At 46.7% G+C, this 20,651-nt stretch overlaps 2 protein-coding genes and 1 long non-coding RNA gene across 4 annotated transcripts in view; 2 read left to right on the forward strand and 1 right to left on the reverse strand.

Annotated features, from left to right (window-relative positions):
* LOC146765136 (uncharacterized) overlaps positions 1-20,651 on the reverse strand; it is a 39,782-nt gene that overhangs the window by 17,733 nt on the left and 1,398 nt on the right. The window contains exon 1 of one of the 2 annotated variants that reach the window (XR_014950199.1): positions 4,479-5,914. The exons of the other annotated variant lie outside the window; for it this stretch is intronic. This is a non-coding gene — a long non-coding RNA (uncharacterized LOC146765136). Of the gene's footprint in view, positions 1-4,478; positions 5,915-20,651 lie in introns of those variants that run through there. 2 annotated transcript variants of the gene reach the window in all.
* On the forward strand, positions 849-3,861 carry HOXB5 (homeobox B5). Its single transcript, XM_077788430.2, has 2 exons — positions 849-1,500; positions 2,504-3,861. Exons 1-2 carry the CDS (start codon positions 951-953, stop codon positions 2,749-2,751), a joined length of 798 nt encoding a protein of 265 aa, XP_077644556.1. The 5' UTR covers positions 849-950; the 3' UTR covers positions 2,752-3,861.
* HOXB3 (homeobox B3) overlaps positions 18,308-20,651 on the forward strand; it is a 46,505-nt gene continuing 44,161 nt past the window's right edge. Inside the window, exon 1 of the mRNA XM_085561740.1 lies at positions 18,308-18,543. The gene's annotated coding sequence lies outside the window, so the exon portion shown is untranslated. The remainder of the gene's footprint in view (positions 18,544-20,651) is intronic.

The following is a 20,651-nucleotide window of genomic DNA, read 5'->3' on the forward strand; positions in this document are numbered from 1 at the left end:
AAACGGGAAGGAAAAACCAGGCAGCTCAAGGCTCAAAGAGGACGTGGAAATGCTCAGCAGCAGGAACATCCTAAATTAAAGCGACCTTGCCAACCATTCCCACCGGCCGGATTTCTTCTCCTTTTCCTTTCTCCCACCTCTTTTTCCCCCCGGTATTTTTTTCCCCCTCCAGAATTAAGGCGCGAGCTCCGTGCTGAAGGAACCTCGACTTTTTCCTGCCCAAACAACCGCGGAGAAGAAACCACCCCAACATTCCGTTCCCCGCGGCTCCTCTGGACCCCTTCCAACCCGGCCACCCCCAGAGGCCTCGCAGGCACCCAGAACCTCCTCCCAAACTCCTCCGGAGCTTTTCCAACGCCACAAACCCAAGAGTTCTCCAGCAAAACCCCGACCCGGGGGGCGCCCGGACCCGCCCGGCCCCGCAGGACGCAGCGCAGCCTCTCCTCGCTGCCCACCGCGAATTTTTGCCTTTTTGAATATTTTTTTGGTGTTGTTTTTTCTTTCAAAACACACACGCAGAGCGGACTCGAGGCGGGGGTGACGCGGGTTTTTGGATTTTTGGGGTTTTGGGGAGCGGAGGAGGAGCAGGGGGGTCCCCGCGCGGCTGCGCTGCGGCGGCGCGGCCGGCAGGTGGCGCGCTCCGCCCAGGCGGGGGGCGATGGCGGCGGCGGATTTGGGGGCGACTTTGGGCCTAAAACGGCTCCGCGCTCGTCATTATTTGTAACCATAGAGCATGAATTACCTCCTGAGGTCATCAGCGAGAATTTACGACTGGTCAACAAAAGCACGTGACGCCCAAACGCACCCCCCACCCTCCCCCCATATTTGGCCGCATACATAGCAAAAACGAAGTACAGTGCATCGCTATAATTCATTAATACATCATAAATCGTCAAGCACGGGGTTATAACGACCACGAGCCACAAATCAAGCCCTCCAAAATAACCCAAATGAGCTCTTACTTTGTAAACTCGTTCTCAGGGCGCTACCCAAATGGCCCCGACTATCAGTTACTAAATTATGGGACCGGCAGTTCCATGAACGGTTCTTACAGAGATTCAAGCACCATGCATTCCAGCTCTTATGGCTACAACTACAATGGGATGGACCTTAGCATCAACCGCTCGGCCTCCTCCAGTCACTTTGGGGCTGTGGGCGAGAGCTCCCGCGGTTTCCCTTCTCCAGCTCAGGAGAGCAGGTTTAGACAGGCGTCCAGCTGCTCCTTATCTTCTCCCGACTCCCTGCCCTGCTCCAACAGCGAGAGCCACGGGGGCAAACCCGCCCCGTCCCCCTCCGAGCAGGCTCCTGCTGCCAGCAGCACCAACACAAATTTCACAGAACTAGACGAGACCAGCGCGTCCTCGGGAGCCGACGAGGGCACTCCACTAAGCAGCAGCATCCCCCGAGCGCAGGCAGAGCCCATCGCGACCTCCACGGCAGCGACAGAAGGGCAGGCACCTCAGATATTCCCTTGGATGAGGAAACTTCACATTAGCCATGGTACAGCTACTTCTTTTTCCCTCCTTGTGCTTGTTTATTTTTTGCCGCACACCCCCCCCACCCCTGCACCGCCGCCTCGCTCTTTTTCTCTGCTCTTTCTTTCTCTTTTTCACCCTCTTTTTTTCCCTCACTCCCCCTCAACCTCACTCCCTTTTTTCTTCCTTCTCTCCTTCCTTTATTCCGCGGAGGCGCTTTGATCAAATCGCAGCTATTTATTGCTTTTGTATTTCTCGCTCTGGAGCTGCCTCTGGCGCCTGGAGGCGGGGGGGGTCTCTGTGTCTCTGTGATTCTGGGGGGGCGATTTTATTTTAGTTTCGCTCTCCTGGCCGCCAAATCGGCGCTTTTTTCCGAGCTCTTAGCACCGTGCGGGCGGTGGGAGAAGGTAATTTAAAAATTGAGGCGAGGGGGGTGTTCCTTGGGGTGGGGTGCGGGGGGTGGAAAGGGAAGAATTGACCATTAAAATGGCATTCGAGACGCAGATGGGGCTCGCAGCCCCGTCCCGCTCTGATTTTCTGCCTTTTATTCCTGACGAGCTGCCCTTGACAAACCCCCCAAAAATCGCCAGGAGACCCGCGGGAGGGAAGAGCCACCCCCAGCTTCCCTCTCTGCGCTCAGCTCTCGCTTTTCTGCTGGAGAAAAAGCGGCGCTAAAACCTGCCAGGAGCGCCGGGAACACCCAGGGAAAAAAAAAATAATAATTAAAAAATAAAAAAGGGCCGAGATTCCCAGAGCTCGCTTCCCCGGTTAAATTATGGATCTCGAGTGGGGAATGTCGGGTCTGGAGGGGCCGAGGGTGGGGGTTTCACACGTGTGAGGGGGGGTGGGAGAAAAAGGAGAGAGAGGAGGGGGTGCTGATATTTGGGGGGAATTCGCAGCTTTCCACTATTTAAAAAATATTGGGGGGGAAAAAAAGCGCGAAAAATAGGCTTAAAATGGAAAAAAAATTAGATGAAATGCGAGCAGAAAAAGCAAACCCCAACCCCGCTGTTGTCCGTGTTACCCAGACATGACTGGACCAGACGGGAAGAGGGCGAGGACAGCGTACACTCGCTACCAGACCCTGGAGTTGGAAAAGGAATTCCACTTCAATAGATATCTCACCCGCAGGAGGAGAATAGAGATCGCTCACGCTCTCTGCCTCTCCGAGCGCCAGATCAAAATCTGGTTCCAGAACCGGCGCATGAAGTGGAAGAAGGATAACAAACTGAAAAGCATGAGCCTGGCCTCGGCGGGCAGCGCCTTCCAGCCCTGAAATCCTCCTCCAGCAGCCAGCCGGGGGGAAAACCAGAAAAAAAGGTGAAGAAGAAGAAGACAAAAAAAAAAAATTAAAAAACCCAAAAAAACCACAACAAAAAACCCCCGAGTGAATAATGAAATAAATAAAGAAACGGCCGCAGATTTTAGTTTCGGAGTACTGTACAGCGAGGCACCTTCTGTGGTTGATTTATCCCAAATTCCAGCTCCTGTTGGTACCGTTAGCCCAGGACTGAGCTCGTGGCGTGTTCTCTTTTGGGAGTTTTTGGTTTGGGCTGGGTTTTGTTTTTTTGGTGTTTGTTTAGAAAAAAAAATATTAAATTTTATTTCCAGATGCTCCTCCTGCTCTCGTTGTTCTTCTGAATGTCTGTGTCCGTGCTCTTGGTGCTTTCTGGAAAGCTGGCATGTGTTCTGTGAGCCCTTTGAATGTTCTAACTTATTTATAAATCCACAACAGATACGCTGGGTTGTTTATTTGCTGGGATTTCCTTTTTTAATTTTTCCCCCTCCCCCTTTTTTTCCGAGTTTACTGCACTTGGGTGAGTTTTTCTCTGCCTAAGCGAAAATCGGGGGTTCCTGCACTACAGTCGCAAAAAAAAAAAAAAAATTAAAAAGTCTTTAAAAAAACAACAAAAATGGAAAAAAAATAGGAAAGAAAAAAAAAAAAAAAAAAAGCGCAACTCTTGTATCTTTCTGTCTTAAAATTGTCCAGTCTGTGTTTTAGTCCAAACTCCAGGCCGGGATTTCTAATCCCAGCCTAATTCCAAGGCGTACTCTTAGACGTGGGTGAACTTCACTATTAAAAATTGATAATAATAACAATAATTAATAACTCAAAAAAAAATGAAAGAAAAATAATAAAAAAAGAAGAAAAAATAGAAGAAAAATATGTATAAAAGCGGAGAGCGACGCTGGAGTGCTCTGATGTTTGTAAATATTAGAAATATTTCTGCCGTGAGTAATAGCCGGGTCGTAGTGGGCAGAGTGAATGCGGTGTTCTGTGTAAAAATGGCATCTGTCATGTCTAGCAGCCTGGTAGCAATTTGCCAAGAAGCTTTTTGTATTTGTTTGTAGCTTTACTGGAAGTCAAATAAACGTTTTCCCCCGACTCACAAAGGCTCCCAGTCGCCTTCTTCCCCCCCCGAACCCCTCCGAAATTCGCAGCCTAAAGACCCCGGAGGTGCCCGGCAGCTCCTCAGCCTCTCCTGGGCATCAGAAACGCCTCAAAATCCGCCCAAATCCGCCCAAATGCCCCAAATGCCCCAAACGCCGGGGGTCCAGCCAGCCGCGCCCCCGGAACCGCGCGGAGGCTCCGCCGCTCCAGCGGCCCCAGCGCCAGCGCGATTCCATCCCCCGGCGGGCCGGGGTGCTCGGCCGGGGGAAAAAACCCCAAAATCCAAATCTGAAGCCAGCAGAGGTACCAAAGGCCGCGCCAAGCCGCGCTCCGGAGGGTCCCGGGGGCGAGGTTTTGTTTGGGGTGATAAATCAGAAATTCGGAGCCGAAGCCGAGCTCGGCTGCTCCTGGGGGCTTTCCCCTCTTCAATCCCTGCTTTAACGCGGGAATCGCGAGTGGCGCTCCCGCGAATTTGGCAAATTTGGGAAATTTGGCAGCCGGGCGAGGGAGAAAATCTCGGTTTGAAGCGGCTGGAGCGGAGCTCGGAGCGGCCTCCGGCACCTCGGCGGCCCCGCTCGGGCTCGCCGCACGCAAAGTTACTCGGAACTTACCAAACTTTAATCTCTCCCATGTTTGGGCACTTCTTAAGTGATTTTGAGAGGGATGTGAAGTGGACTGTCAGATCCCAAACCATTTGCTCGCCTTCCCCTTGGTAATTTTTTTTTTCCTTTCCTTTTTTTTTTCTTATTTTTTCCTCTTTTTTTTTTTTTTCCCCAAACTACCCCAAAAGTGGGTATGACATTTAGATGTCAAATGGATAAGGGGGTTTTATCTGGAAGTTAGATCGTAAAAATCGCCCGGAGCTCAGGCAGATACCCCTCACTGGCTCTCAAAAGTCACGTGAGGTCCATAAAGTTAGTTTTATGGTTTTGGGGAGTTGACAATGTACAATATATTTCACATTCTCCAGAATGTTAAGTGACACTTTAACTGCTGCCTTTGCCTTGTCAGGGGCGGCAGTGGCTGAGCGCTTTTCCAGATGAGAGATAAACGCCGCAATTGCAGGCTCCGCAATGGTTTTTTGTTTTTTTTTTTGCGGGTCCCGCTTTTGCAGCGCTCGAAGTAAGTCCTGAGATATTCTCTGCTTTAAAAACAAACAAATAAAAAGCAAAAAATAAAAAAAAATTAAAAAATCCCTTTGCGGGCGTTGGCGGGGAGCAAAGCGGGGCTGCTGGCTCAACTCTGGCAGTTTAATCCTGGTTTTTAAGGGAGATTTTTCACTTTGGGTTTCTCCATCCCAGCTCCCAGGCCTGGGAACTCGGCGTGGGAGAGGCTGAAAAATGGGGGGAAATCGGTGTGAATTCGTCCCCCGGGCTCGCCGGGCCGCGGAGGTGCTCGGGGGGTTTGTGCCGCCCCAGCCTCTTTGCATCTCAAAGCCCCGCTGCGCTCTCACCTTCGCCTCGCGGCCCTTTTCACCTGCTGGCCCGGGAAAAATCGCTTTTTTCCCTTGCCTTTCTCCCCACCTCCACTTCGCTGCTTCGCTTGTTTGGGTTCTTTTTTGTTTATTTGGGTTTTTGATGATTTGGCGGGTTTATATGCATTTTTAAGTTGTTGATATTTTGGTTTTTTCAATATTTTTTCATTTTTTTCCCCTCAGGCCTTTCTGGTTTTGCCTTTTTTTTTTTCTTTTTCTCTCTTTGCCCTCTTGGGTTTCCTCCCCCCGCACGAGCGCAGACATTTAATAGGATCGAGTGTCCTCACATTTCCGCGCTCCGTCCCTGCCATCTGGAGACACTGAATGACCACTGTTGTGTCTCCAGCCCGGCTTGAAGTGCTACAGAAAAATAATCACGGGAGCTGCTGCTCCTGCATCTGGAGCCCCGCATCTCCCCCCTGCCCTCCCTGCCGAAGGGAAAATTCGGGAAAATCACCAAAACAAACAGGCAGGTGGCCGCGGGCCCGGCCGCGGGGTCCCCGCACAAATTGGGCAGGTAAAGCAAAAAAAAAAAGGGAAAAAAACCCAAATTCCAAGCGTGAAGAAGCTGCTGTGTGGTTTTTTTTTATATTTGTTTTTTTGGGAAGTTCAGTTGTCATCTGCGAGAGGGGTGGGGGCGACGCCTCGTTCGCACCTGAAGCGGCTCCTCCCTCCGTAAAAATAAAATTAAATTAACAACATGAACCCAGAGCCAAAGCGCCGCTGAGAATTGAGGCATTTCTAGGATTTACCGCGCTCCCAAGCTTCGCTTTTTTCCCTCTTTATTTTTTCCCCCTTTTCCTTCTCCCTTCTCCTCACCCTCAGAACACATTTGGTGGACACATGTCCGTCTCCTTTTGTATTTATTTTGTATTTTTTCCCCCTTTTCGCACACTTTGGAGGTCGCTTTTCCTCCCTCGGGCTGTTTTTCCTGCCCTGCCCCATGTGGCTCCCAAAATCTTCGCCAGCAGCGGCAGAACTCGGGGCTGCGCTGGAAATTTGGGGATTTTGGGCCTTTCCCCGATTGTTTCCCGTGGATAATGAAGATGCTGGGTGGGATGCAGGAGGAGGTGATGTTTGGAGGGGATTTTGGCCCCAAAAGCGATGATTTATCCCCAATTTTGGCAGGATTTGGCAGTGTTGGGGTGGGATCAGGGGTGGCCTGCTCCTCCTTCACCCTCTGGTTCAAAGTTGAATTTTCCTGATCCCAAATCTGAACTTTGGCTTTCGTGTGCATTTGGGGTGTGCCTGGACCCCAAAATCCTCGTGTTCCCAAAATTCCATGGCTCATCCATCCATCCATCCATCCATCCATCCATCCATCCATCCATCCATCCATCCCCACTCCCAAAATTTCATTTTTTGGGTATTCCCGGCCAAACTTCCCCTCCAAACCCCCTGGCACCACAGGAGCCAAAATTTGGTTTTTTTTTTTAACCTTTAAACCCATCCTTTCCAATTTGTTCCCGCAGCCAGTTTGGGGTTTTGAGGGGGTAAAAAAGCAGATTTTTGGGTTTTCCAATGGGTGTCTTAGCTATACGGTTTTCCAATGGGGTTTTTAGCTATGGGGTTTTTCAGTAGAGTTTTATATATGGGATTTTTCAGTAGTTTCCCATGGGATTTTTAGCTATGGGATTTTTTCAGTGGGGTTTCCCAACTGAGTTTTTACCTATGGGATTTTTCAGTGGAGTTTTCACCTATGGGATTTTTAAATAGAGTTTTCCAATGGGATTTTCCAATGGGGTTTTTAGCTATGGGGTTTTTCAATGGAGTTTTATAGATGGGATTTTTCAGTGGAGTTTCCCAGTGGAGTTTTTGGCTATGGGATTTTTCAGTGGAATTTTATATCTGGGATTTTTCAGTGGAGTTTTATATATGGGATTTTTCAGTAGAGTTTCCCAATGGAGTTTTCACCTATGGGATTTTTCAGTGGAGTTTTTGGCTATGGGATTTTCCAATAGGGTTTTTAGCCATGGGGTTTTTCTGTGGAGTTTTTGCCTATGGGATTTTCCATTGGAGTTTTCCAATGAAGTTTCTAGCTTTGGGATTTTTCTGTGGAGTTTAAGCTATGGGGGTTTTAGCTGTGGGATTTCCTAGTGGGGTTTTTAGCTATGGGAGTTTTCAGTGGGTTTTTAGATACAGAATCTTTCAGTGGAGCTTTTTAGTGGAGTTTTATCTGTGGGATTTCCCAGTGAGGGTTTTAGCTATGGGATTTCCTAGTGGGGTTTTTAGCCATGGGATTTTCCAATGGGGCTCTTGGCCATGGGATTTCCCAGTGGGGTTTTTGGCTATGGGATTTTTCAGTGGAGTTTTATATATGGGATTTCTCAGTGGATTTTTAGCTGTGGGATCTTTCAGTAGAGTTTCCCAGTGGGGTTTTTAGCTATGGGATACTTCAGTTGAGCTTTTTTCGTGGAGTTTTATCTGCGGGATTTTTCAGTGGGTTTTTTATCTGTGGGATTTTTACCTGTGGGATTTCCCAGTGGATCTCTATCCATGGGATTTTTCAGTGGAGTTTTAACTATGAGATTTTTCAGTGAGGTTTTTATCTGTGGGATTTTTATCTGTGGGATTTCCCAGTGGATCTCCATCCATGAGATTTTTCAGTGGAGTTTTGTCTGTGGGATTTTTATCTGCGGGATTTTTTAGTGGGATTTTATCTATGGGATTTTTCAGTGGGATTTTATCTATGGGATTTTTCAGTGGGATTTTTGTCTGTAGGATTTCCCAGTGGCGTTTTTAGCCACGGGATGAGCTCCTCGCTGCGGTGCCAACAGGTTCCAGCCCTTGCCTGGAGCATCCCGGCTCCCAGGGGCTGGAATTTCAACCTCGCCCCTCTCCCCCCACCCCGGGAGCTCTGATTTCCACCTGCAGCATTTTTGGGGCTGTTCCTGGAGGTTTTGCTGCCAACAAGCTGCGTTTTTGGGGAATTATTTGGGGTTTTTTGGTGGGGTTTTTGTTGTGTTTTTGTTGACCAAGCCTCCCTCTTCCTGTGAGGTGTCACCGTCTCCCATTTCCCACCCTGCCAGAGGTCACGGGCTGAGCACAGACTTCCTTTTTTTTTTAAAAAAAAGGGAAAAAATGAATTCCAAATACAAAAAAAAAAACCCAAACCCTGCCCGTTTCTGGTGCAAAAGGAAGCGTGAGGAGAGTAAACAGGAAAGCGCAGCTCTGACCGTGCAGGTAGGCGGGGATTTTCATTTTCCTGGGCATTTTTCATCCTTTCTCGCACTTCCATGGCACACGTCAGGCACGGGACCACCGCTCCTTCCGCAGCTGCAGAGCACAGCACAAACACAAAGTGCTTTCATTTCGCCCTCGGGACCTCCAGCAGAGGCAAATTCGGGCTTAAAATCGAATATTTGTGTGAAAATTCCCGGCTCCGGGTGGGGGAAACCTCGGGGTTTAGGGCTGAGCGCTGAAATTTGGGGTTTTTTACCCCAAAATGCCAATTGAGGACCTTTCCTGCGAGCTCACCTGGCTGGCAGTGTCAGTCCCTAAAAAAAAGTCACATTGTTAAAAATTCTCCTTTTTTTTTTTTTTTTTTTTTGTCTCCTTGTTCTGTGTGTTCACCCTGGAGGTTTCCTGTCATCAACAGGGATTTGAAGGGAAAGAAAAACCCCTAAATCACCTTTTTCTCCCCCAAAGCCAAGGTTCCCCAGCCTGCCAGAGCCCAGATGAGAATCTGCATTAATTACAGATTAATTAATCAAGCCGCCTGTTTTTTTTTTTTGGGGGGGGGGGCTGGGCAGGGAGGGTCCTGCTGAAAGGTGAAAAAAAGGTGAAATTTCACCCATAAAATTCAAACCCGGGGTTTATTCAGCAAGAAACGAGCGGGGGTGGGGACGGGCGGAGGGGAGAATTTGTGAGGTTTGGGGGGGTGCAAAAAGCAGCTGGAGGTTGTAATGCCGTGCTGAGGCCATCTTGAATGTCATTTATTTATTTTATTTTTATTTTTTAGGGTTTTGTTTTTTGAACTTTCATGCTGTTTAGGCCTTTCCCCGCTCCGCTGGGTGAGGTGTAACATTAAATTTTAAAATTCAGATTTCCTCCCACCGAGGAAGCCTCGTCTGGCACTAAACCCCCCCTCCCTCTAAAAAAACCCCAAAAAACAAAATAAAAATACCCACTCCGGCCTCGCCTGACGCCTTATTTTATTCACCCAAAAAACCCGATTAAAATCACTTAGAGGATTTAATTAAGAGAACGAAATGGAAACGAAGGGGCACAAATGAGCCTGGGCGAGAAACAGAGAGGAGAGAGAGATTAAAAAAAAAAAAAAAAAAAAAAAAAAAAAAAAAAAAAAGCGCACCAGAGCTATTCTAAACGATTAAATCGCCATTTTAACAGTATAATGGGGTTTGCATTCTGAGGAGGCGATCGGAGCTCATATCTCATCAATAATTCATCGCCGGGATCAAACCGGGGTCAGCGGCGCCGGCCGAGCCCGGAGCAGCGCCCGGAGCCGGGGCTGGGGCGGTTCTGCAGGGAGCAGCGGCTCAGCCCGGCCTTTTTTGGGGTTTTTTGTTGGTTTTTTTTGCCAGCGGACCGAAGCTCTGCTGCCGGAGGGAGGGGGAGGGCGGCCTCCGATCCGCCAACAATGCGCTGATTATGCTGCCGGGGATCGCGGGGATCTCCGATTTTCCCCCTCTCCTTCTTTTTTTCCTCCTCTCCTACTTTCCCCCCCTCCTCCTTTATTTTCCCTCTTCCTCCTTTTTTCCGCCTCCTCCTTTTTACCCCGCTTTTTCTGCTTTTTTTCCTCCCCTCCACCTTTATTTCCCCCTCCTCCTCCATCTTTTACCCCTCTTTTTCTGCTTCTTTCCCCCTCCTCCTTTTTTCCCCCTCCTTCTTCTTTTTTTTCCCCTCTCCTTCTTTCCCCCCTCCTCCCTCTTTATTTCCTCCTTCCACCTTTTTTCCCTTCCTCCTTCTTTGACCCCTCTTTTTCTGCTTATTTCCCCCTCTCCTCCTTTTTTCCCCCTTCCTCCTTCTTTATTTTCCCCTCTTCCTCCTTTTTTCCTCCCCTTCCTCCTTCTTTTCCCCCTTCTCCTTTTTCCCCTTCTCCTTCTTTCCCCCCCATTCCTCTTTCTCTTGCCCCTCTTTTCCTGCTTTTTTTCTCCCCCTTTCTCCTGTTTTCTCCCTTTTTCCTCCCCTTTTCTGCTTCCCCCCCTTTTTTCTTTCCCCACCTTCCTCATTCTTTTCCTCCCTCCTTTTCTGCCTTTCCCCCCATCCTCCTGCTTTTCCCCCTTTTCCTTCTTTTTCTCTCCTTTCCTTTTCCCCTCCTTTATTCTTTTTTCCCTTTCCTCTTCCCCCCTTTCCTTTTTCCTCCTTTCCTCTTTTTCTCCCCTTTCCTTTTCCCCCCCCTTCCTCTTTTTCTCCCATTTCCTTCTCCCCTTTCCTTTTTCCCTCTCCTCCTTTTTTTCCCCCGCTTTATTTTTTTTTTTATTCCCTGACCACAGCACTGAACTCAGGGAGGCTGCGGCTCCCCGAGCCCGGCTGCAATTCCTGGATTTCATTTTATCCCGATTCTTCTCCCAACTCTCCCCCGATTCTTCCCCTGATTCTTCCCCGATTCTCTCCTGGTTCTCCCCCGATTCTTCCCCCGGTTCTTCCCCTGGCTCTTCCCCAGTTATCCCACGATTCTCTCCCCAATTCTCCCCGATTCTTCCCCGGTTCTCCCCCCAGTTATTCTCCCAGTTCTCCCCCCAGTTCTCCCGCGATTCTTCTCCAAATTCTCCCCCCAATTCTCCCGAAATTCTCCCCCAATTCTCCTCCGGTTCTGCCCTGATTCTCCCCCGGTTCTGCCCTGATTCTCCCCCAATTCTTACTCGGTTCTCCCCTCTATTCTTCCCCGGTTCTCCCCCGAGTCCCCCCTGTTTTTTCCCCACATTCTCCCCCATTTTTCTTCTCGATTCCCCCCCGGATTTCTGTCCCCGGTTCTCCCCGGGTTTCTCTCGCCGCTCTCCCCCAGCCCGCCCAGCCCCGCCGTGACCTCTTCCCCAAAGCCCGGCCCTCCCCCACCGCTGAATTTCAGCCTGGGAAATTCGCTTTTTCCTGGAACTGCTCTCGCTTTCCCACCAGCCCCAACCCCTTCCCTCTTCGAATTATTTTTCCCTCTCTATTTCCCACCTTCCCTCCCCCTTTTTCCTCCCTTTCCCCCTTTTTTTTTCTCCCCACCCCCTTTTTTTTCATTTTCCCTCCTTATCTTCCCCCTTTCCCCTGTATTTTCCCTACTTTCCCCCTTTTTTCCTCCTCCTCCCCTTTCCTCCCTTTTCCCCCTTTCCCCTTTCTTTCCTTTCCCCGCTTTTTCCCAATTTTCCCATTTTTCTCCCCTTCCCCCTTTTTCTCCTCCTTTTCCCCTTCTTTTACCCTTTCCCCCTTTCCCCCCTTTTATCCCTAATTTTTCTCCTCCTTTCCCCCTTTTTCCTCCCTCTTTCCCCCCTTTTATCCTCTCTTTCCCCTCCTTTCCCCCCTCTTTCCCCCCTTTTCTCTCCCTTTTTCCCCCATTTTTCCCCCTATTTTTTTCCCTCCCCCATTTTTAATAAGACCCGAAACCAAACCAATAATTAAAAACCCCTCCCCATTAAGATCTCCCCTTTGAACCCCCCCCCTAAAAAAATGACTTTTCCAGCGCTTGGCTCCTCCTCTTTGGGACCCCTTTCCAACCCTGGGATGGATTTGGGAGTGAAATTTCCTTTCCGAGCTGATTCCCCCCCTTTTTCAGGTGAAATAAATGATATTTGGAAGGAGGGTGATAACTTAACTCGCGAGGTGTCCAACCCGCCGCGCTTTCCCCGTGTTCTCTTACCCTAAATAGCTTCCCAAAAAAAACTATTTTGACAGCGAGCGTTGAAAGAAGGGGAGAACCCGCCAGGTTTTTTGGTCTTTTTGGTGGTTTTTCCTTTGATTTATCTCTTTTTAACATGTGCAGCGATATATACACCCACGGATAGAAATATAAACACGTATAAATATCTCTATTTATACACCCTTCATGTCCAAACAAATCGCAGCGCCGGGATTTTGGGACTCGCGGCTGGAGGGAGATTTTGAGGGGGGGAAGGGATGTTTTAAAGTGGATTTTTTGGGGTTTTTCGGTGGGGAATCGGGCGAGCGGAGGCTCGGGGCCGGCCTGTAACGCGCCCGAGCAGCCAGCAGAGCTCGCTTCACACCAAGTTCACGGCCGGGCTGCGGCCGCCGCGGCCCCGCGACCCCCGGGACCCTCCGGGACCCTCCGGGACCCTCCGGGACCACCCCAGGATCCCTCCGAGACCCCTGTGGGACCCTCCGGGACCCCCGGGACCCTCCGGGACCCTCCGGGATCCTCCCGGGACCACCCCAGGATCCCTCCGAGACCCCTGTGGGACCCTCCGGGACCCTCCGGGACCCTCCGGGACCACCCCAGGATCCCTCCGAGACCCCTGTGGGACCCTCCGGGACCCCCGGGACCCTCCCGGGATCCTCCGGGACCCTCCGGGACCCTCCGGGACCCTCCGGGACCACCCCAGGATCCCTCCGAGACCCCTGTGGGACCCTCCGGGACCCTCCGGGACCACCCCAGGATCCTCCCGGGACCACCCCAGGATCCCTCCGAGACCCCTGTGGGACCCTCCGGGACCCTCCGGGACCCTCCAGGATCCTCCCGGGACCACCCCAGGATCCCTCCGAGACCCCTGCGGGACCCCCGGGACCCTCCGGGATCCTCCCGGGACCACCCCAGGATCCCTCCGAGACCCCTGCGGGACCCCCGGGACCCTCCCGGGAGCACCCCTGGACCTTGCCAGGACCCTCCGGGACCCCCGAAAACCTCCCCGAGACCCCCCAGGATCCTCTGGGATTCTCCCGGGACCACCCCGGGACCTTCCCGGATCCTCCTCAAAACCTCCCCGTGCCCTAAAGAAAAAAATTCTCATAAAAATGTGGGAAAAGAAAAGCGATCTGAGTAATAAAATTGAAAATATCGGCGGGATTCTCTGGGTAATAACGGGGAAAATCGCAATAAAATGGTATTATTTATAGTAAAAAAGCGATAGAAGGAATAAAAGTCATAATATCAGGTGAATTCGCTTGATAATAAAAGGAAAAATCTCAATTAAATGATATAATTTATCATATAAAAGTGATATGAAGAATAAAAGTCAAAGTATCAGGTGAATTCACTTGATAATAAAAGTAAAAATCACAGTAAAATTATGTTATTTGTCATATAAAGTAATATAAATAATAAAAATATCAAAAACCTATTATTACTTATCGCAATAAAAGTAATATACATAATAAAAGTAACAATATCAGTGCCATAGCCTTATTTGTCTTTTATTGATCGCCAAAAAAAAGAGAAATAACGTTGTGAAATGTTAAAGGAATATTTTTTTTTTTTTGGTCGCTTCCTGATATTTTAGATAAAAAAGCGAAAGGAAAATCAGAAATATCTGATATTTCAGATTAAAAATGAAGGAAAAGCAGAAATATCTGATATTTCAGATAAGGGAGGAGATTAAAAAAAACAGATATTTGCAGATAAGCAGAGATGCGCAGACAAAATTCAGATTTTTTCTGTTCTCCTCTAGGATGGAGGGGGAAAAATGGCGAAGAAATAAGGATTAATTTGCATTATTCTGCATTATTTCACATTATATTTTGGATTATTTGGCAATATTTTGCATTATTTCATCATTTTTCTGATATTATTTTGGCATTATTTTGTATTATTTGGCTTTTTTGGGCATTATTTCAGCATTATTTTGGCATTATATGGTATTAAACTGTATTATTTGTCATTATTTGCCATTACTTTGGCATTATTTTTTGTCATTCTGCATTATTTTGAATTTTTGGCATTATTTTGGCATTATTTTGGCTTTATATGGCATTATTTTGTGTTATTTGACATTATTTTGGCATTATTTTGCATTATTTTTATTATTTGGCACTATTTGGCATTACTTTGTATAGTTTCACATTGTTTTGTATTATGGGGCATTATTTTATATTATTTCAACATTTTTGGTATTATTTTGGCATTACTTTGTATTATTTGGTGCATTTATTCCTTTTTGGCATCATTTGGCATTATTCAGCATGATTTTGTATTTTTGGCATTCTATGGCATTCTTTTGTAATATTTTACATGATTTTGGCATTGTTTCGTACTATTTGGCTTTTTTGGAAATTTTTGGACATAATTTTGGCTTTTTTTGCATTACATGGCATTATTTTGTATTATTTGACATTATTTTGGCATTATTTTGTATTTTTTTGCATTATTTTGTATTTTTATCATTATTTTGGCACTGTTTTCTATTTTTGGCATTGTTTTGGCTTTATATGGCATTATTTTGTATTATTTGACATTATTTTGGCATTATTTTGTATTTGTGGCATTACTTTGGCTTTATATGGCATTATTTTGTATTATTTGACATTATTTTGTATTTGTGGCATTACTTTGGCTTTATATAACATTATTTTGTATTATTTGACATTATTTTGGCATTATTTTGTATTTTTGACATTATTTTGGCATTATTTTGTATTTTTGGGCATTTTTTGGACGTTATTTTGGCATTATTTTGTATTTTTTGGCATGATGTTGTATTATTTCTCATTATTTTGTATTATTTGGCATTTTTTGGCGTGAATTCTGTATTTTTAGCCCGATTTTGTCTCTTTTTTTTTTGCTTTTCGGCTGGAAGGGGCGGGGTTCGTCCTTGGCAGCGCCGAGCGGCCGGGCCGGGGTCAAAAAGTTGAGGGTCAAAAGTTGAGGCCGAGCGCGACTCGGGCTGGGCGGTGGGAAAAGGGAAAAAAAATCAAAATTCCAATAAAAGAAAGAGAGGGGGAGGAAAGGCGGGAGGTGGGGTTGGGGATAAAGGTGGGAAATGGGTGGGAAATGGGGAAAAACGCGTGGAAAAAGCAAATTGGGAGCGCTGAGGGGTGAACAGGGAACGGGGGAAAAAAGAATTGGGAAATGGAGGAGGGATTTTGGAAAGGGATTAGGGTTGAAAATGAAAATCGAGTCAATGAATGGAATGAAGTGAAGTAAAATAAAGCGAAATAAAGTGGCAAATAAATAAATAAATAAGAATAAAAATAATAAAATTGCTACAAATAGTAAAAAAAAAAGTAATTGAAAAGGAAAAAATAAAATAAAGTAAAAATAAAATTGAAAGTAAAAATAGAAATAACTACAAATTTAAAATAAAAATAAAAAATAAAGTAATACATAAAATAAAATAAAATATGGCATTAAAATAAAATTAAAATTTAAAAGAATTTAAAAAAGAAATAAAATAAAATAAAAATCTAAAATTAATGAAATAAAAGAAAATAAAAATAATAAAAATTAAAAATAAATTAAAAATAAAATTTAAAAATAAAAATTAAAAAATTAATAAAGCTCAGACTGGCAGAGGTCTCTCCCACGAGAAACGCAATTTTTTCAGAGGAGCCCCGCGCCGCTGTTGGGGCCGCGCTGAGCGGGATCTCGGGAATCGCTTTGATTAAATCCAAATTATTTCCCTTCCGGCGCGGGGACTTTGGAGAGTTTCAGTTCTCCGGGAAAAGGGAAAAGGGAAAAGGGAAACGCGGCCGGGGGGAGCGGACTGGGGAGCGCGGCCAGAGCCAGGGAAAACTGCGCGAGTTCTGCTCCTCCTCCCACCCCCATGGGAACCCGAGAGATTTTTATTTTATTTTATTTTATTTTATTTTATTTTATTTTATTTTATTTTATTTTATTTTATTTTATTTTATTTTATTATTTTATTTTATTTTATTGTATTGTATTGTATTTTAATTTTATTTTCATTTTATTTCATTTCATTTCATTTCATTATTTCATTTCATTTCATTTCATTTATTATTTTTAAAAATTTTTTAATTTTTAAATTTTATATTTATTTTATTCCTATTTCTATTTCTATTTCTTATATATTTTTTTTTTATATTTCTATACTTCCTTATTAAATCCTATTTTTCCCATTAATTTTCCCCCTCCCGGCCGCCCCTTTTCCCCGCTCCCCTCCACCCACACCCCTACCGAGGCTCATTTTTCCCCGGCGGGGCGAACATTAGAGCCCTGGGAAAGGCGCGCTGGAAAATCCATTTCCTCGGATTGGCGGCCGAGGTGAAAAATCCGGGAGAAAATTAAAAATAAACCAAAAAACACCAGCCCGTTTTGCTGGGCCTGATAAGGGCCGGCTTTAATGAATTTACTCGGGGTTTACTCCAGCTCGCGGGAGTAATGAGCGCGCTTATCTGCGCCCCGCACTCGCTGCTCCGCCTTTCCGCGCGGCCAAGAAAAGCCATTTGTTGGCGGATTAAAGCGAGCAGGTAGCGTCGTTTGGCGGCAATAAAAACAGCGAAAAAAGAAATTAAATATTCTCTAGAAATCCATTTCTTTCCAGGCGCCTCCCCCATTCCGCCCCGCGATTCTCGCTCCCCCACGGCAGCGTTTAAATTTCAATTTAGGGCCGCGAGGGGAGGGCAGAGGAAATTAAAGGCGTCATTTGCGGCGAGATTTGGGATTTATCTCCCTGGCCTGGGCTCGGGATTTTTCTGGAGTTTTGGGGTTTTTTTTTTCCCTCTATTATGGTTTTTTTTCCCGCCCGCCAATCGATTGAATACGCTTTTTAATCGCGATTTTCTTCCCCAATTCGCCCTTTATGGCCGTGTCGGAGCTGGTGGTAAAAGCGGGGCTGAAAAGGGAATTCCCGCAGGGCTGCGGACCCCGACCCTGCCCGCAGCTCCTCGCGTGCCGAAATATTTAATTCCTCAAAATATTCAATTCGCCAAAATATTCCGTTTTTCGGAGCGTTCTGATGGGTTTAGGGAGGCGCGCCGGGGTTAAAATCTGAATTTTCCGCCTGGCAAAGCAGGTGTGAGCTCATCCCCACCTCTCTGCCCTGCCTTTATCCGCCTCGAGGTTTTTTATTTATTCAAAGTCCTGCCCTGAAGAAATCCCTCAGACCTGCGGTGGGAGAAATCCCACCCGAATTCCCAAAAAAAAAAAAAAAAAAAGGAAAAAAAAAAAAAAAAAAAAGGAAAACCAGAAAACCAGAAAAAGAAATGCTAAGGAGGGGAGAGGCGAGTGGAAAAGGAGAATTAAAAATTTTAAAAATTAAATCTTCATCTTTGGAGAAAGGGGAAGGATCAGAGCGGGCAAAACACCTCGGGGCGGGTGGAAAAGGAGAATTAAAATTTAAATTTTCATCCTTGGAGAAAGGGGAAAGATCGGAGCGGGGAAAACACCTCGGGGCGGGTGGAAAAGGAGAATTTAAAATGTTAAAAATGAAATTTTCATATTTGGAGCAAGGGGAAAGATCGGAGTGGGGAAAACACCTCGGGGCGGGTGGAAAAGGAGAATTTAAAATTTAAAATTTAAAATTTTCATCTTCGGAGAAAGGGGAAAGATCGGAGTTGGGAAAACACCTCGGGGCGGGTGGAAATGGATAAATTTTTTTTTTTTAATTAAATCTTCATATTTAGAGAAAGGGGAAAGATCAGAGTTGGGAAAACACCTCGGGGCGGGTGGAAAAGGAGACTTAAAAATGCTAAAATTTATAAAATTCCTCTTTGGAGAAAGGGGAAATATCGGAGCCTCGGGGCGGGTGGAAAAGGCGAATTAAAAACGTTAAAAATTCAATGTTCATCTTTGGAGCAAGGGGAAGGATCGGAGCTGGGAAAACACCTCGGGGCGGGTGGAGCGGGAGACAAAAAACCCAAATAAATGAAAATTTCGGGGTGAAGCGCGGGTCAGCGCGGCGGACACGCCTCGCTGTTTAACAAAGACTGCCAAAGTATGAGATTAATACCAAAAGTTGCGTTCGCCTTCCCAGCCCAAAATGCTCAGAAGGGCCTCGCGGCAGCTCCGGGGACAAAGCTGGGCGAGCGGGGGAGGGGGAGCGGCCACCAGCGAATGGCCACAAACCCCCAAAAAAACCCCCAAAATTCAGAATTAGGAGAGGAGGAAGAGGGAAAAAAAAAAAACAGAGAGAGGGAAACGAGGGGGTTGAAGGAGGATTAATTCATTAATTCATTAATTCATGGTGCTGGGCAGCGCCGCGGCGGCGGGGCAGGGATGGGCAGGGCTGGGGGGATTTTTGGGGGGTTTTGGGGGATTTGGCCCCTGAAAACTCCCTGGGTTTTGGGGAGAGCCTGGAACCCCCCCCGGGATTTGCCGCGAGGAGAAGGAGCCGCGATTTGGCCAGGTAGGAAGCGCTGCGGGCCGCACCTGCGGGCCGGGGTCCCACCCCCCTTTTTTGGGGTCACCCCAAAGGCCGGGGGAGGGCTGCGCTGGCAGGTGCCGCCGGATTTGGGGAAGGCTTTGGGATGCCCTTCCTAAAAAAAGGGGCAGGCCGGGGGGTCTGCTTGAGGGGGCTTTGAAATGGGGGAAAAAAACCCCAAAAAAATCCTCCAAAAAATAAAAATTCTGTGAGAAATTTCCGCGGGATCCCAAAGGGGAGGAAAGGGTGAAAATTTGGGATCCGAGGGGAGATTTTTTGGAGGTGTGCTGGGGGGAAAATAAATTCCGGCAGACGCTAGGGGTGCTGGTTGGCAAACCCCGGCCCTGTGGTGTCACCGCGGAGAGGAAAAAAAAAAGATTTTTTTTTTTTAAAGGGATGTGGGAGGGGGTTAAAAATAGAGAAAAAGGCCTGGTTGTTCCTAGGGCTGGGGCGGGAGAAAATGGAATAAAATAAATCACTGAGGAGGGGTCGGGGAGGAGGAATAAACTCTAAAAGAGATAAAGAGGGGATTAAAAAGGAATTAAAATGAAAAGGAGCCGTAATGGGGTCGGTTCTGATATTTTATGGCAGCCGTGCCCGCGTTGTAGGTTTGGCTCCGCTCTTTTCGGGCAGGTTTTAGAGGAAAAGGTGAATTTTGAGGTGTTGCTGCTGCGGGAGGTGGGAGATTCCGCTCGGTGCAAAAAGATTTCGCTGCTTCTGCTGGAAATTTGGGGTTTTTAAAAGAATTTTGGGGTTTTCTTCGATGCCCTTGGTTTGTTTCTTAAAGCGTCGCTCAGTTATTCTGTATTTAGCGGGGAGTTTTTAAGCAGGAAAAGCGATTTATTCACCTCAAAGCGCCTGAGAAATCCAGAATGGGGAGATTTCGGGGATTTTATTCTTGGCCAGAAGTTTTAATTGTTTGGTTTTTAGGGAAAACGCGTGAGTTCTCGGAATCTGCCGAATATATCGAGAGGAATTTTAAAAGCAGCTTTTCCCTGATGCCCTCTCGGCTGCGGCATTTAAATGCAATTAATTCGGGAGATACTTGACCTGGAAATGTTCTGCCTTTTGAAATACCAAAAAAAAAAAAAAAAAAAAAAAGAGAGGGAAAAAAAGGAGGAAAAAAAAAGAAAGAAAGGGGGGCTGCTCTACTTTTAATCTCTTGGGTAACTGTAATTTTAAACGAAATCTCAACACGATGCTACCCTCATTAGTTCCGAATGAAGGTTCATTACCTAGACAGTATGAATATTTTATTGCTTTATATCCCCTTTTTCGGAAATGAAACGCCTTTGATCTTTTTCTCGGGTTGTAAAAAGAATTGCCTGTCATTAAAAAAAAAACCTGTCGCCCCATCTGCCTTTACATTCTGTATTTCTTTTCATCTGTTTCTTTCGCTTTTTTTTTTTCTTTTGTCTTTTTCTTTTTTTTTTTTTTTTTTGTAATCATTTCCCCGCACACGCACGGCTAAACGCAAACCTTGGGTGACCTCCAAGAACGAAAATTGGGTGAAATTTTTGCGCTGCCCACCAGAAAATCACGGCGGGACTCTCAGGGCGGGGTGGCGACGGAGCCTGGGGGGGATTTCTCTTTTAAAATAAGATTTTAAACGGATTTTGCGTTCGCGTCTCGTTGCGCGCCTGCACCTCCACCTTCACCCCAGGAGCTGATTCTTACACGCCCAAAAAAACCTTTCTCTTTCCCCAAGGTGTGGAGAGAAAGGTGGGAAAATCCCGATTTTCCTCTCCTGCGAGCTCTGCAGCCTCGCTGCTTTCATGAACGCCTTTCCCCCTCCCCGGGGGGAATTTCCCGAGCCCGAGGCGAAGCCCCGGCTGCTCAAAAAACCCCAAAACTTTGCCCCAGAAGAGAATGGTGGCGGTAGGAGAAGATCTGAGACCGAGGAGGACGCAACTGTCTTCTATATGTACCCTGTAGATCCGAATTTGTGTAAAGGAAGTTGGGTCACAAATTCGTATCTAGGGGAATATGTAGTTGACACAAACACTACAAACCCAGGAGCCATTAACACACCCCCCCCCCAAAAAAAAACAAACCAAAACCCTAAAAAAATCAAAAATTAGAAGGGTGGAAAG

This window comes from Lonchura striata, chromosome 27 (assembly GCF_050655825.1).
Source record: "Lonchura striata isolate lonStrDom1 chromosome 27, ASM5065582v1, whole genome shotgun sequence".
In the NCBI taxonomy this organism is placed as follows: Eukaryota; Metazoa; Chordata; class Aves; order Passeriformes; family Estrildidae; genus Lonchura; species Lonchura striata.

What these genes read in the sequence shown, in the direction of transcription:
- HOXB5 (XM_077788430.2), top strand. Translation starts at nt 951, where the DNA reads ATGAGCTCTTACTTTGTAAACTCGTTCTCAGGGCGCTACCCAAATGGC. An exon ending in GAAACTTCACATTAGCCATG is followed by an intron (nt 1,501 to 2,503) that starts GTACAGCTACTT and finishes CGTGTTACCCAG; the next exon opens with ACATGACTGGACCAGACGGG.